This window comes from Perca fluviatilis, chromosome 11 (genome assembly GCF_010015445.1).
Source record: "Perca fluviatilis chromosome 11, GENO_Pfluv_1.0, whole genome shotgun sequence".
Taxonomy (NCBI): Eukaryota; Metazoa; Chordata; class Actinopteri; order Perciformes; family Percidae; genus Perca; species Perca fluviatilis.
This window is the reverse complement of record NC_053122.1, coordinates 29,234,389-29,250,752: the sequence shown is the minus strand read 5'-3', so window position 1 is coordinate 29,250,752 and position 16,364 is coordinate 29,234,389. Positions and strand designations below refer to the sequence as shown.

The following is a 16,364-nucleotide window of genomic DNA, read 5'->3' as shown; positions in this document are numbered from 1 at the left end:
AGGAAGCAACAGCATTGTTCTTGATCTTGTTAAGAATACACATTTAAGAGCTGTCAAGTTATTACGATTAACTGCTGCCGTTAATCAGCCACGACCCTCGCCATTGTCGCCAACTGTCCCGTTTGGTATTGAAAACGTCTTCTTTTACTTTTCTTTGAATAATCCTCACCTTTTGGTCGGTTGATTGTTTTACACAGCCTCTTCACCCCAGTGATGTGCCGCCACATTTTTTAGCTCAATTCAAGGAAATCACAGACTTGGTTGAAATGTGAAAAGAACAACAGTAAGTGGCAAAAAACAACTGAGTCACTCAATTCTCATTGGCTACCAGCCAACGTTTTACCCACCAATTGCAAAATTCCCCTCGATTTTGCCTCCCTTTTGCCTCTATCAGTCCTATATTTTGCATAGCTCCTTCAGGGTATTGCAAGCCTGGTAACCCACCAGGCCTAAGTCACTGGGAATTGTTTATGTATTTTTAAGACATTTTTAAACTACTTTGACATTGGGTTTGCTTGGTTGGAAACTTAGACGTAGTCATGCTTTCGAATCTCTAGTTAGATTCTGACCCTAATCACTAACCCTAAATCCCCAGTTAGACTCTAACCCGTAACCCTAATCCCCAGTTAGATTCTTACCCTGACCCCTAACCCTAAACCCCCCAGTTAGATTCTAATCTCCAGTTACCTTTTAGCACAGACTTAATATAGGGCCCTATGGAATCTGTTTTATAGCGTTTTTAAATTCTCAATTTCGCAAATCCATCTGTGTCTCATTATCGGGCTGTTCATTAAAGCTGCAATCAGTCTGTTACTGTCCCCAGCTGGGCCCTCACTGGAAAAAAAACAAAACAGCACTAGCCACCGTGCTAAACAACCTTTCTAGGGGGGAACCCTGTCCTTTACTTTAACAGTAAAAACCATGTGTCAGTGCTTACCTGGACAGCGCTAACATGTGTCACTCTGAAAAGGAAAGATGATGTCTCTTTCTCTGCAGAACTTACAGATAAAACCTCTGGCCAGACACAACTGTGTGAAAAAAGTCGGAAGGATGGTTCAGATCAGAGAGGTTTGATGCTTGAAAACATGCAGAAGTAGCTCCTACTACTGGCTGTAGTCCAGAGGCAATGGAGACCAGCGGTGTTGCTCGATGCCTCTGGCCGGTAAAGGGACATCATCAGCGGGGAACGTTGAACAAGTGTGCCGGTGGAAAGCTAACGCTAGCCGGCCACCTGATCCATCAATCCTGCTTGCAAGTGTCCGGTCATTAGACAACAAACTGGACTACATCCAACTTCAACAAAACTCCCAACGCGAGTTCAGAGACTGCTGTGTTTTTGTTGTTGTGGAGACATTGTTGAACAACAGTGTACCGGACTATCCAGCTACCAGGCCTGCTGCTCTGTCGCCGGGTAAGACTAGTGGAGGTGGGCTGTGTTAACACGGACTGGTGCAGAAATGGGGTGCTTTTATTCAACTATCTGCTAACTGCTGGTGGAGTTTGTGACTGTTAAATGCCAACCATTCTACATTTCACGCAAATTTACGGCTGTGTTTATAGTCCGTGTTTACAGCCCACCAACCGCTAATGCTAGTAGCTATGTGTTAGCTGAACTTTATGGAGCATATAATGTGTGTGCACTAAATGTAGCCTGTTTTGTATGTCGTTTTTATGTAATGTCATTTTTTATATATTTTAATTGTGTAATCACTTGAGCCTCTAATGCAACCATCCATTTTTTTCCCCATCATGCTCTGGGAGACACTTCTTTATGTCTTGTTAACCAATGGAAGGCTGGTCCGTCATACATTAGGCCAGCAATACGTCATCCGAGGGACAAAACAAAGATTGTATTGATTGTATTGTATTGTGAAGAGGGATCACCCGAGGGCAGAATAGTTAGATATGACCAAAGATCATCTATACATAACGGTTCTAAACCGTTCTACAGAGAAGAATGACATTACTGTTTTGAGTTTTGGCATAAGTTTGGGACTTTCTGTGAAGAAATGTAAATATAATATATAATAAATATAATATTTGTCCAATATATAAGTTTTCTTTAGGGGCCGAGCAGTGGCAATATCTTATTTGCCTGTATTATATTCTTCTTCTTCTTCTTCCAAAGAAATCCATGTTCCCATGCATGAAAACTCACCAAACTTTGCACATAAGTCCAGTCTTATGCCAAACACAATCAGTGCGATTTGTGTGCTAATAGTCCTGATGGTGGCGTACAACAGCCATTTCAAATGCTAAACTTAAAAAATTCATAACAAATCAGCCGTACATGCTACATGACATCTTCGTTTGCACGTAAACTGAGACAAACGGAGGTTTAGGCAGCCGAGGAAGTGAGAAAGAGAGAGGAAGTGATTCGTTGCTGTTGTTGCTATTTTCGGGATTATGATTGGCTAACGTGGACTTGAGCTTCTCGTTACACTGCCACCTACAGGTTTGGCATGCTCTTGACGGCGTTGGCAGCATATACAGTGCCTTGCGAAAGTATTCGGCCCCCTTGAACGTTTCGACCTTTTGCCACATTTCAGGCCTCAAACATAAAGATATAAAACTGTAATTTTTTGTGAAGAATCAACAACAAGTGGGTCCCAATTATGAAGTGGAACGAAATTCATTTATCTATTTCAAACTTTTTTAACAAATAAAAAACTGAAAAAGTGGGCGTGTAAAATTATTCAGCCCCTTTACTTTCAGTGCAGCAAACTCTCTCCAGAAGTTCAGTGAGGATCTCTGAATGATCCAATGTTGACCTAAATGACTAATGATGATAAATAGAATCCAGCTGTGTGTAATCAAGTCTCCGTATAAATGCACCTGCTCTGTGATAGTCTCAGAGGTCCGTGTAAAGCGCAGAGAGCATCATGAAGAACAAGGAACACACCAGGCAGGTCCGAGATACTGTTGTGGGGAAGTTTAAAGCCGGATTTGGATACAAAAAGATTTCCCAAGCTTTAAACATCCCAAGGAGCACTGCGTGCGGCGATAATATTGAAATGGAAGGAGTATCAGACCACTACAAATCTACGGAAGCCCGGCCGTCCCTCTAAACTTTCAGCCTCATACAATGAGAAGACTGATCAGAGATGCAGCCAAGAGGCCCATGATCACTCTGGATGAACTGCAGAGATCTACAGCTGAGGTGGGAGACTCTGTCCATAGGACAACAATCAGTCGATACTGCACAAATCTGGCCTTTATGGAAGAGTGGCAAGAAGAAAGCCATTTCTTAAAGATATCCATAAAAAGTGTCGTGTAAAGTTTGCCAAAAGCCACCTGGGAGACACACCAAACATGTGGAAGAAGGTGCTGTGGTCAGATGAAACCAAAATCGAACTTTTTGGCAACAATGCAAAACCGGTGTTTATGTAGGCAAGCAACACAGCTCATCCCCTGAACACACCATCCCCACTGTCAAACATGGTGGTGGCAGCATCATGGTTTGGGCCTGCTTTTCTTCAGCAGGGACAGGGAAGATGGTTAAAATTGATGGGAAGATGGATGGAGCCAAATACAGGACCATTCTGGAAGAAAACCTGATGGAGTCTGCAAAAGACCTGAGACTGGGACGGAGATTTGTCTTCCAACAAGACAATGATCCAAAACATAAAGCAAAATCTACAATGGAATGGTTCACAAATAAACATATCCAGGTGTTAGAATGGCCAAGTCAAAGTCCAGACCTGAATCCAATCGAGAATCTGTGGAAAGAACTGAAAACTGCTGTTCACAAACGCTCTCCATCCAACCTCGCTGAGCTCGAGCTGTTTTGCAAGGAGGAATTGGCAAAAATGTCAGTCTCTCGATGTGCAAAACTGATAGAGACATACCCCAAGCGACTTACAGCTGTAATCGCAGCAAAAGGTGGCGCTACAAAGTATTAACTTAAGGGGGCTGAATAATTTTGCACGCCCAATATTTCAGTTTTTTATTTGTTTAAAAGGTTTGAAATATCCAATACATTTCGTTCCACTTCATGATTGTGTCCCACTTGTTGTTGATTCTTCACAAAAAATTACAGTTTTATATCTTTATGTTTGAGGCCTGAAATGTGGCAAAAGGTTGAAAAGTTCAAGGGGGCCGAATACTTTCGCAAGGCAGTGTATACACAGGTACATATAAACAAACACTTTTCTGAAAACTAACAGCTGTGCATGATGTTATTTTTGAAAACGGAGAGGTTGAAATGTCCGTTTATAAAAATAGCCGGCTACGTGTAAACATAGCATGAGATCAGAACCTTCCTTTGGCCTCAAAGGTTCTGAGTTCGAGGCCATGGTGTTGCAAGATGATTATACATGTATCTAATAAGGCTTTGTGCTGTGGACAACTGCCCTGCATATTTTAAATGTGTGTCTGCATTAACACACCTGATTCTGATTAACAATCAGTCCAGTTCCAGTTAAACGTACAATATGTAACTTTCTGCCGCTAGGGGTCTCTCAACCAAAACAATGGACGGTAAAACTGGACTTTTGATGACGTTGGGAAGTTGCTTGGAATTATGGGAGTTTTTAGTGTTAAACACCTTCGCTGCTGGTTAAAATGCATCAGTTCATGGACGAGTTTACCCATTAAAGTTTATTCACGTTACGTTTAGTAATGTCTATTCATGTTATTCTAATAAAATAGCTGCAGTTTCCCCAACATAATTACGTTTATCTCGATTACATTTTTATTTGTAGCTGACCAGTTAGCTAGCTAGTGAGCCAGCAAGCTAACCGTAGCCAGCAGCTAAAACACAAAATATTTCACATATCAGTGTCACCTTTTGGATTGTTTCAACACCGGGGCGGACGGGGTGTGTTGTAACGCTAGCTAGCTACTAAACGAGGCTGAGAGACGGGTGTGGGTGGGGATTGTCGGGGAAATCTTCGCGATGGCGAGGACGTTCGATGCCTGTTGTGCAGCAGCAGAACATCTCCCAGCTGCCCGAAATTATCTCCCCTTCACTTTTCAGTAATCTTAACTTTTCGTTTTGGTGCTTAACCCACCTTTTGTCGGGTTAATTTAGCTAACCGTAAAGACCGCTAAACGCGAAGGGGGGAGAAATTCGGCAGGGAGGAGATTTTCGGCACATACACCGGTAGCGCTACAGAGATGTAGCTAACGCTATGGATGGCCGCTGTTGTGACTCGGTGCTGGGTCTGATATGGTCCGTTTCCCAACATTTAATTAAACTGCCGTTAGCGTCGTAAGCATCAGGCACTGGAGATAAGTTCTGGCCGGGGGTTGCTGTAATGAAAGTAGCTGGCTGATAGCTGACTGGGGGCTAACGGTAACTAGCTAGCTAGCTATATGTCCCGGGGCTGTTGTCAGCTGTCATCCCGACTGAGTCTCTGCGGCGCAGACAGACCGGGTGTGCTAGCTGGCTAGCAAATTAGATTAATCGTCTATCTATACAGCTAACGTTAAAGTTACTAGTGACGTTATTCGTGGGGTTAGCCCAATCCTGTTAACTGTGTCATACTAAAAATAACTTTATTAGTGTGTTGAACGATGTTGTAACCTCATAATGTTACCCACAAAGCATTAGCATCAACGTGAGCTACTTGCCAACCAGCACATTGTAGTAACGCGTTGGTATCGCGATTGAACTTTAAAAATAAATAAAGTCTCTGTTGTATTACTGTGATAAAAAGTGGGATGTTATTAATCACAAAATGATGCTGTATGGCAAAAAAAGCAGTATTACGGTTACAAGTATTTTTTTCTGTGACATTGTATGATTTACAATTACTCATGAACGTATCATCTTGGTGCCAGTGTTCTGACGGAAGTTAGAGTAAATACACAGTAAAAGGTTATATGACGCCACTGACGGGCGACTAAAGGAAACGTGCCGTGTCTGAAAATAAAATAACTGATTTCTCTGGGTTTGACATTTGGTGGAAACATTTGGGATAGTGTAAGAACACAACTCATAAAAATATATAACATAGGTATGGTCGACATTTTAAAGCAGAAATGTTTCATATTGTACCTTTAAAGAAAGTCATGTTATTGAGTCAACTCAGGCTGACTCAATAAAATATAGCCAAATATCTAGAGGAGTCATCACCTGGCCAATAGCTCACTGAGATCAGCGTTTGCTTTTGCACCTGAAGATTGAGAGTTCAAGCAGTCACAATGTCACATCTTATACATGATCAGCCATTGTTCTTTGGAAACCTTCCCTGCATGTTTGAGATGTTTCAGAGCATCAACACACCTGTCTGAAATGATCAGCTCATTAGTTTGTGTCCTAGGTTAACATGCCACTGTGTACTCTGGCATTATGCTTATGTGGGGATTGGAGACACAAAATCAAAGATATTTTAATTTAGAAGATTTAAATTATTAACAGTTTGTATGGTTATGATTATAGACCATGTATTTATGATGTTACACCTCTTCCTGCTTAAAAAGACTTTCTGCACAGAAGTCCATAGCTTCATTTGGCTTAGCATAGTTTGACCTATTTTACTTAACTATCTTATAAGTGTTTGCTGTTCTCGTCACTTCTTTTAGCTTGATTTGTTCAAGTGTCTTTAGTTTTCATAGTGGATTTGGGAGTGTCAGTTTGATCCATTCACACTTATTAAAGATCATGCCATCATTATGTCTGATGCTACTATTGTGCTCTCATCCTTGTGTATGTTACGTGTACCCACAAACATCTTAGGTGTTTCTCAATGTCAAGGAAGGATCCTTCGAAGCCGGAATTTCGAGGATGCTACGTCATCCATGTCCGTCAAAGGACTGTCCCAATGTTGAGGATCCTCCGAATTCCACCAAGGACTGAGTCCTTTTTTCGGAGAATTTCCCATAGACAGCAAAGGATGTATATGTGTATCCTTCGCGCTCCCAAATCACCCACAATCCTATGCGTGCGGCTTTGCCGGCTCGTATAAAAAAATGAAATGGCGGACCTAAGCAGGAGTTGGAGCGGCATCACTGACTAAATAATAATTTAAATTTAAGTAGCTTTATTGTTTGTCGTACATGTGTTATCACCGTTAATGTGTGTTACATCAATGTAAAGCTTAACGCTTTAATGCTGGTACAAATTGCTATAGTAATTAGGTAGATACACCCGAGCTAACGTTAAGCTAACTAAACCTATCATTAACATTAGACTGTTAGCTAGCTAGCTAGCTAGGTTGCTGTCTTTTTGTGCCATTTGTGTTTTTAAAGTTTAATGTCCAGTGGCATTTTCATCTCTTTTATATGTTGTTACTCTATATGCGTAACGTTAGCCGAGATTTAGAAATTGGTGTGTTTATCAGTTGTAGCTGCAGGGTGGTAGGTAACGCTGCACCTTATTTACTTCACTATCAACGTTACAAGAAGGCTAAAATGTATGAGTAGTTTCCCATGTAAAAAGTATAACATTTCATATAATGTTACGTTATAGCATTCATAATGGTAAACATTTTTCTTGTGTTTGCTGTCTTTTAACAGGGACAAACTGAGGCGGTCACTGAGGATGGGAAGGCAAAAACAAGCAGGGAGACAGAGGCCAAAGAGAGATGAATAGCTAGATTATTTGCTAAGGCCTATTAGAGATTGGCATTCTGAAAATAAATGCATTAAATGAACTGGTTTGTCTGTGTCATTACGCTTTTGGGTGTGTAGCTATATAATATAAACGTTTTTCAATGTCTATTTCTAACTGAATAATTATATTTAGGTGGTACCTGTTTCAATAACTTGTAAGGTATAGAAGCTCTAAAAAGACATTAACGAAACGTGTATCTTTATTATAACATTTATTCAAACATTACTATATACTGTACACAAGTATATTCAACATGAAGCGGCGACCAGACTCAAGACTGCTTCAAGACTGCAGACAGAAGGAGAAAGCTTTAGGTTAGTCCAGTAGTTATCCAACCTGTCCTGGTAAGATTAGAATTGTATCACAAATATATTTAAGCATACTGTAACATTAAGGTACTTAATGTAACTGTGTAGTGGTGTAGTGGTCTTCATCGTGGTCTTAACTGACAACTGTTGACCTTACACCTAGCTACCTTTACTGTGTTAGTGGGTGTTTATCAATGGTGTTATGACTTTTTATATGTTGGATGTAGCCTTGTAGCTTGTGTGTCTATAGTACTATTTAACCTTTCTCACATATCATACTGCCTGTGGTAGCTCATTAGCTGGTAGCGTTTACCTTGTTGTAGTTGCTGATCATATTTTGCACCGCATTTGTTTGAAAGCTAGAAGCTACTGGTTGACAATGAGCTAATGTTACATACATGCAGTAAACTACGAGCTAATGTAAACTGCTACTGTAAGGTTAATGTAATTAAGATTAATTAATGCAATTTTCCTTACCGGTAAGTGTTATGACAACTACAAACATGAACTCCCACAAATTTTTTATTTATTGACATGGGATAAATAACAGAAAACGACTATTGCTTACATTAAAGCCTATTAGTGTCGGTAACGTTACCTACCTTAGCACGTTGCAGCAAAGTTGCCGACAGAATATTCTCCTCCTGCAAGCAGACTGACCTGATTCACCATCTCCATCATAACAAAAAATTGTGTGGGGGAGTGTGGGGTCTTATCTCACTCGCGAACAAGACCCCAAGGTATTTGAACTCCTTCACTTGGGGTAAGGACTCATTCCCTACCTGAAGTAGGCACTCCATCGGTTTCCTGCTGAGAACCATGGCCTCAGATTTAGAGGCGCTGATCCTCATCCCAGCCGCTTCACACTCGGCTGCGAACCGATCCAGTGAGTGCTGCAGGTCACAGGCCGATGATGCCATCAGGACCACATCATCTGCAAAGAGCAGCGATGCGATCCCCAGCCCTCCGAACTGCAACCCCTCCCCACCCCGACTACGCCTTGATATCCTGACCATAAATATTACAACAGGATTGGTGTCAAAGCGCAGCCCTGGCGGGGCCAACCTTCACCTGAAACGAGTCCGACTTACTGCCGAGAATCCGGACACAGCTTTCATTTTGGTTGTACAGAGATTGGATGGTCCTGAGAAGAGACCCCCTCACCCCATACTCCCGCAGTACCTCCCACAGTATCTCCCGGGGGACCCGGTCATACTCCTTCTCCAAATCCACGAAACACACGTAGACCGGATGGGCATACTCCCAGGCTCCCTCCAGGATCCTTGCGAGAGTGAAGATCTGGTCCGTTGTTCCACGACCAGGACGGAATCCACATTGTTCCTCTTCAATCTGAGGTTCGACTATCGGCCGAACCCTCCTTTCCAGCACCATGGAGTAGACTTTAACAGGGAGGCTGAGAAGTGTGATACCCCTGTAATTGGCACACACCCTCTGATCCCACTTTTTGAAAAGGGGAACCACCACCCCGGTCTGCCACTCCTTTGACACTGTCCCAGACTTCCACGCAATGTTGAAGAGGCGTGTCAACCAAGACAGCCCCTCCACACACAGAGCCTTGAGCATTTATGGACGGATCTCATTAATCCCAGGGGCTTTGCCACTGTGGAGTTGTTTGACTACATCAGTGACTTCCGCCTGGGAAATTGACAACAATCCCCCATCATCCTCCAGCTCTGCCTCTAACATAGAGGGCGTATTAGTCGGATTCAGGAGTTCCTCAAAGTGCTCCTTCCACCGCCCTATTACCTCCTCAGTTGAGGTCAACAGTGTCCCATCCTTACTGTACACAGCTTGGATGGTTCCCCGCTTCCCCCTCCTGAGGTGGCGAACGGTTTCCCAGAAGCACCTTGGTGCCGACCGAAAGTCCTTCTCCATGTCTTCTCCAAACTTTTCCCACACCCGCTGCTTTGCCTCTTTCACGGCAGATCCTGCAGCCCTTCGGGCCCTTCAGTACCCTGCAACTGCCTCCGGAGTCCTCTGGGATAACATATCCCGGAAAAACTCCTTCTTCAGTCGGACGGCTTCCCTGACCACCGGTGTCCACCACGGTGTTCATGGATTACCGCCCCTTGAGGCACCTAAGACCCTAAGACCACAGCTCCTCGCCGCAGCTTCAGCAATGGAAAGTTTGAACATTGTCAACTCGTGTTCAATGCTCCCAGCTACTGATGGTCAAATGAAGCTTCGCGAACCAGTTAGAGTCCGGATCGGGCCGAATTTTTCTGTCCGAACCCGGCCCGAGCCCGACAGGTATTAAGAAATTTGTGTCCGAGCCCGACACAGTTAAAATCTCATTTTTTTTCCTCATACTAATGACACATGTAGGCTATGTTTGTTTGTGTGGAAAACCCGCTTTTTTTTTGAAGGCATTCGGAAATGTCAACAGATGTGCGCATCAGCGCACACGGGGCAACAAGAGCACGTTAATCAGCTGTTAAAATGTTCAATGGGTTAACCTTTCCTGATCGCTTTGTTTCCGACCGTGATCAGAAAACCAGGGGAGACTCATTACCTCCAGGGCCGACGTTATAACATGAATAACCATTAACTCTGCTCCGGTTGCATCTACAACACGTCTGCTTCCTCTTTCTCTATCTCTCTTCTGCCCACTTACCACACACACACACACACACACACACACACACACACACACACACACACACACACACACACACACTGAGCTCTCAGGAGCCGCAGTACCATTTTACAACAAATGCCTTATCGTGCTGAAGTGACCGAGCCCGACCCGACCCAGACCATCATTTCTAAATATCTGTTCGAAACCGGCCCGGCCTGTCGGGACCCGTCGGCCTCGGGTCGGGTATCCATGCCTTAGAACCAGTGTCTTTACTTTCTGAGCTCACTAGATGGCGCTCTCTGTTCAAAGAAAAAGGTTAAATGAATGAACAGAGAGCGCCATCTAGTGAGCTCAGAAAGTAAAGTCGGGTCGGGTATCCATGCCTTAGAACCAGTGTCTTTACTTTCTGAGCTCACTAGATGGCGCTCTCTGTTCAAAGAAAAAGGTTAAATGAATGAACAGAGAGCGCCATCTAGTGAGCTCAGAAAGTAAAGACACTGGTTCGCGAAGCTTCATTTGACCATAACTACCCCCAGCCTCCACAGGGATGCACGAAAAGCTTCGCCGGAGGTGTGAGTTGAAAGTCTGTCGGACAGGGGCCTCCTCCAGACGTTCCCAATTTACCCCGCACTACCCGTTTGGGCTTACCAGGTCTGTCCAGAGTCTTCCCCCACCCCCTGACCCAACTCACCACCAGATGGTAATTGGTTGACAGCTCCGCCCCTCTCTTCACCCGAGTGTCCAAAACATACGGCCTCAGATCAGATGAAACGATTATAAAATTGATCATTGACCTTTGGCCTAGGGTGCTCTGGTACCAAGTACACTTATGAGCATCCCTATGTTCGAACATGGTGTTCGGTATAGACAATCCATGACTTGCACAGAAGTCCAACAACAAACAACCACTCTGGTTTAGATTAGGGAGGCTGTTCCTCCCAATCACGTCTCTCCAGGTATCTCCATCATTGCCCACGTGCGCGTTGAAGTCCCCCAGCAGAACTATGGAGTCCCCTACTGGAGCCCCCATGCAGGACTCAAGGTCTCCAAGAAGGCCCGAATACTCCGAACTCTTGTTTGGTGCATATGCACAAACAACAGTCAAGAGTTTTTCCCCCCCACAACCCGCAGGCGTAGGGAGGCGACCCTCTCATCCACCGGGGTAAACTCCAACGTAGCGGCGCTCAGCTGGGGGCTTGTGAGTATCCCCACACCCGCCCGGCGCCTCACACCCTGTGCAACTCCGGAGAAGAAAAGAGTCCAACCCCTATCCAGGAGTTCGGTTCCAGAACCGAGACTGTGCGTAGAGGTAAGCCCCACCAGATCTAACCGGTAGCGCTTCAACTCCCGCACCAGTTCCGGCTCCTTCCCCCACAGAGAGGTGACATTCCGCGTCCCCAGAGCCAGCGTCTGCTGCCCGGGTCTGGTCCGTCGAGGCCCCTGACCTTCACTGCCACCCGTGTAGCAGCGCACCCGACCCCAGCGGTTCCTCCCACAGGTGGTGGGCCCATGGGATGGACAGGGAGTTGCCACGTTGCTTCTTTGGGCTGTGCCCAACCGGGCTCCGTGGCAAACCCGGCCACCAGGCACTCGCCGAGGAGCCCGCCATCTGGGCTTGACTCCAGACGGGGGCCCCGGGCTTCCTCCGGGCAGGGTAACTTCACCTCTTCCTCGTTGGCTCATAGGGTTTTTGAACCATTCTTTGTCTGGCCCCTCACCTGAGACCACTTTGCCTTGGGAGACCCTACCAGGAGCACACAGCTCCAGACAACACAGCCCTCAGGTTCATAGGGACACACAAACCTCTCCACCACGATAAGGTGATGGTTCCCGGAGAGGCGTAAAGCTGTTTGTAACGCAGAAATAAAATGGATTAATGATCATTTTATTCATATAGTTTATATCTGACTTTACCAGCTGACTTCTCTATTGGTCGTTGAAACAGGTGAATCCTTTTACGTTCTAAAACCAGCCTCTAGCACTTGAACAGTTGGTTTGAGACAGGCCGGTTGAGGATTTTAAAATTAATGCACTGTCGATATCTTCTGTAACAGACACGATGGTGGAATCTACACATCTCAGTTCTCCAGCAGCAGCCACCTGTTGTAAACAAATTCAACCCAAGCACTCTTTGGTTACGTGGTTGATTCTGTTACTGTTGATCATCTGTCCGATAATTTGATTGGTCTGAACAGATCTTGTTCGAGCAATAATTGCTCCTCAACGGATCAAGTCCAGACCAAACTTCCCGACCTTGAATGTTGTGGGCAGGGCTAAGTTCAGCTGGCATCCAGGCTACATTTATGGTCCTTTGATGAAATGCAAAAAAAAGATTGTTTCCATGGTAGCTGTTTTTTCAGTGAATAACCCCAATGGAGTGTCTTGCTCTTTCACTTACTTTTGGATGTACTATATTTCTCAGCTCTGGGATGAGTGCGGTTGGCCACATTTGATATACCTTACATACCCGAGGACATTTCCAATAAATCCCTTCATGATAATTAGGGGCCGAGCAGTGAAGCTGCGTGGACCCTATTGTTTTTGCCTGTATTATTAGGGGCCGAGCTTTTTTTGATTTTGGCAACTGACACAATGTCACTGAGCACTTTGTACTGTGGATTCTTCAAGACAAGTGATAAGGGACACCTGTGTTTTTAGGGACACCTGTGACACCTGTCTATAGCCTCATTTGATCCTACAATGTTGTTACACTGTACTTCTTTTGGATCATTACATAAACTAATGCAAAATGATTATCTTAAAATAAAAGATATAGTGTCTCTTGCATCACATACATTATGAACAAGTATCTAAGTGGTCTTGAAGAGGATTCTATTTTTCTGTCTCTCATTTGGACTCGGTCTTGACTAGTGCTGGTCTTGGACTTGACAAAGGTTGACTTGACTACTTCACCTTGTCATCTCAACTACTTTACTTAATTTCTATCCTGCTAAATACAAGTCAACACCTCCATCTTGTGGCACCTAGAGCATTTTTTGAATAACTGTGGCAGTTTAAGTGTTCAGATAATGTAGCTCTACACTGAACAATAATTGTTGCATGGCACAGGCTGCTATACTAAGGGTGTTTTTGCAGGCATCTGTCATCCAAGTGGACCGAAAAGAGGACCACCAAAAAACGGACTCAGGCTTTAACACCTGACTCCTTTAGTTTGGTTGAATCACACTAGGGTTGGTTTCCCCCCTTGGCGCGGTTCTTTTGGGCAGGTTTGAATGCAGCAATCCCACTCAGATGCCCAGGAGTATGAAGGCTAATAAAACACATAGTTTTGTTTTTCTTCTGGAGTTTTCAACATGTCATTATTGTCTCTTGTCATTTCACAACAGTGTGCAAAATCGATAAAAAGACACAATATTACATTGTGAATATGTCTGTTTATTATCATATGCCACTTTACAACAAATCATTATGCTATGTAACAAATGAATGACAATAATTCTGATTATCTTTCTAAAAAAACTGATTTTAAATTGCAACCGATTACACTATACATAATTTGTGAAACTTTAACTTTCTCTGTCCTATGATTACATGTTTCTCAGGAAATGTGACTGCAATGATCTGATGAACTATAGATAATCCTGTTTTTTTAAATAATCTGTTGTTTAACTCACAAAAGGGACTTCATAGTGTCATAAAGACAAGACATTGTATAAAGGGATCACATATGAAGGACTCTAAACTGAAATGATTAAAAAAACTTTGTAAAGGTTCCAAGATCTTTTTGTACTGACATTTTTAGGTTTGTTTATGTTATTTTCTAACACAATTACTGTTCACAGCTGCTGTTTTTCTATACTTGATGGGAAAGTGTGGCTGTTCAGGGGAATCTTTTCTACGTCAAAAAGGAGCCAGGCAGGCCTGTGATTTCTGTTTGCAACTAAATGGACAAAAATTACTTGGATGATGCTTTAAACAAACATATTGACATGAATACAAAGCTTTAGTAGCTCTTTTTTGTGTTGGGTTGAAATGTTTCCTATCACAAAGAAAAAAAGGTTCCCTTGGAAAAAAAAAGATATGTGTCATACATGTGTGAATTTAATGGGTTATTTATATGGTGCTTATGACTCTTCTTTTAAATGCAGCAGCATCAGAGCGAAACAAATAGACAACAAACAAAAGCTGAAGCACAGGCCTTTCAATTGTTGTTCATACACAATTTAGACTTAGCATATCTTCACTTTCTGCATTTGATAATTGACTCACAGAACAGCAGAAACATATTCATTCATTTATCCTTAGACTGAGTCTGATCTCAGACCCTCCACAGTCTCTCTACAGCATGTTGGTCTCACAGGAGCCAGGCTGCAGTATCAGAAGAGTTACAATGAGTTTAACTGATTTTCTAAACCAGGGGTACAAGAAGGCATAGATCACAGGGTTTAGACAAGAGTTACAATAGAACACAAAGAGAACATAGGATGCAGATGAAGCATTGACCAAGTTGTCACCTGCAAGAGAGACCAAGTAATATGGGCTGAAACATAGTAGGAACACAACTACAAGAACACCAAGATTCCTGGCTGCTTTCAGCTCTGATTTCTTTGCCTTTGGAGTCACTGAAAGCTGGAGTGTGACAGCTGTAATGTGAGAGCGCATGGCATGAGCCTGAGACACAGCCACGGCAAATACTCTCAGATACAGAGCTGTGATGACAGTAACTGGAACAAGGAAGGTCAAAACAAGCTCAACAGTCCCTGAGTTATTTGTAGTGACAAACACACATTCTCTGTAGCAGGATTTATAACTCCCTGGTTGAGTCGGGAGATCTTTTAAATAGAGAAAGCTGTAGGAAACAGAATAGAGCCAACACAGACAAGCACAGAGTTTAACTCTCCCCCCGGTGACTTTAGTAGTGTAATGCAGAGGGTCACAAATAGCCACATAACGGTCAACTGATATGAGCACCATGTCACCTATTGAGGCTGAGGGAATGATGGATGAAAGAATAATATACGTAGCACACACAAAGTCACCAAGAAACCAGCAGGATGTTTTTCGGAGAACTTCTACAGGCATCAGCACGAGGCCCACTAGAAGGTCTGAGACAGCCAGAGAGAGAAGGAGGATGTTGGTGGGTGTGTGGAGCTGCCTGGAGGGAAAGAGAAAAGCAAAATTTTACCATCAAGAGCGACAAAATAACCTAAACCAGTATTCAAAATGAAAATAAAAATCCATATGAGTTTGAATATTTTCCAATCCAATACATCAGTAGTTACCATATGTTCAAGTGTAGACAGTTAAAATTATATTGTTGACGTCACAGTGGACAGAAACAATGCTTAATATTGGTAAGAGAGTGGACATGAACAACAGTCTCTGGCATCAAAGTCAGACATTTGGAGCAACATTATTCAGTACTAGCTCAAAGACAATTCTATTAAATGTACAGCAGCTGTTCACATTTTTAAGCAACAAATCCTGTAGAGAGAAGCTGAGAAGTTAATATCTGCCTGAAGTGGGAGATTGAGGTGATGATGAGCAGGTTGAGAGTCACAGTGATCAGAGAGATGGAGTACAGCATAATGGTAACTGTTTGGGGCCAAGGAGATAAGGGCTTCCTGCAGGAGGTGTTTGGGAACTGTGGAAAGCAGAGCTCGGCTCCATCCTCAACCTCCATCTGCAGAGATCTGCAGATAGCTGCAGCTCTGGCAGCTTTCTGAACTAACCTGAGTCATGTAACTGATTTATCTCTCTCACATTCTCTTCATCCCCTCCTCTCTCTCAGTCCCTGTTGGACACTGATGCCCCTCCTCCCTCACTCTGCACATCCCACCATCTTCATCTTCATCGCTCTCTCTGTAACCCTGCCTTTCTCACTGTCTCTCTATCCAATCTCTCTCTTCTCATTTTCTACCCTTGTTTCCTTTCTTTT

General features: G+C 43.5%; 1 protein-coding gene across 1 annotated transcript; it reads right to left on the bottom strand.

The window, feature by feature from the left end:
- Positions 1–14,764: 14,764 nt before the first annotated feature.
- Positions 14,765–16,070, bottom strand: LOC120567682 (trace amine-associated receptor 3-like). The gene is made up of 3 exons (XM_039814651.1): positions 15,943–16,070; positions 15,323–15,581; positions 14,765–15,031 (listed from the first exon to the last, which is right to left on the bottom strand). The coding sequence occupies exons 1-3, from the start codon at positions 16,011–16,013 to the stop codon at positions 14,765–14,767; spliced, it is 597 nt and encodes a 198-aa protein (XP_039670585.1). The 5' UTR covers positions 16,014–16,070.
- Between the last annotated feature and the right edge of the window lie 294 nt (positions 16,071–16,364).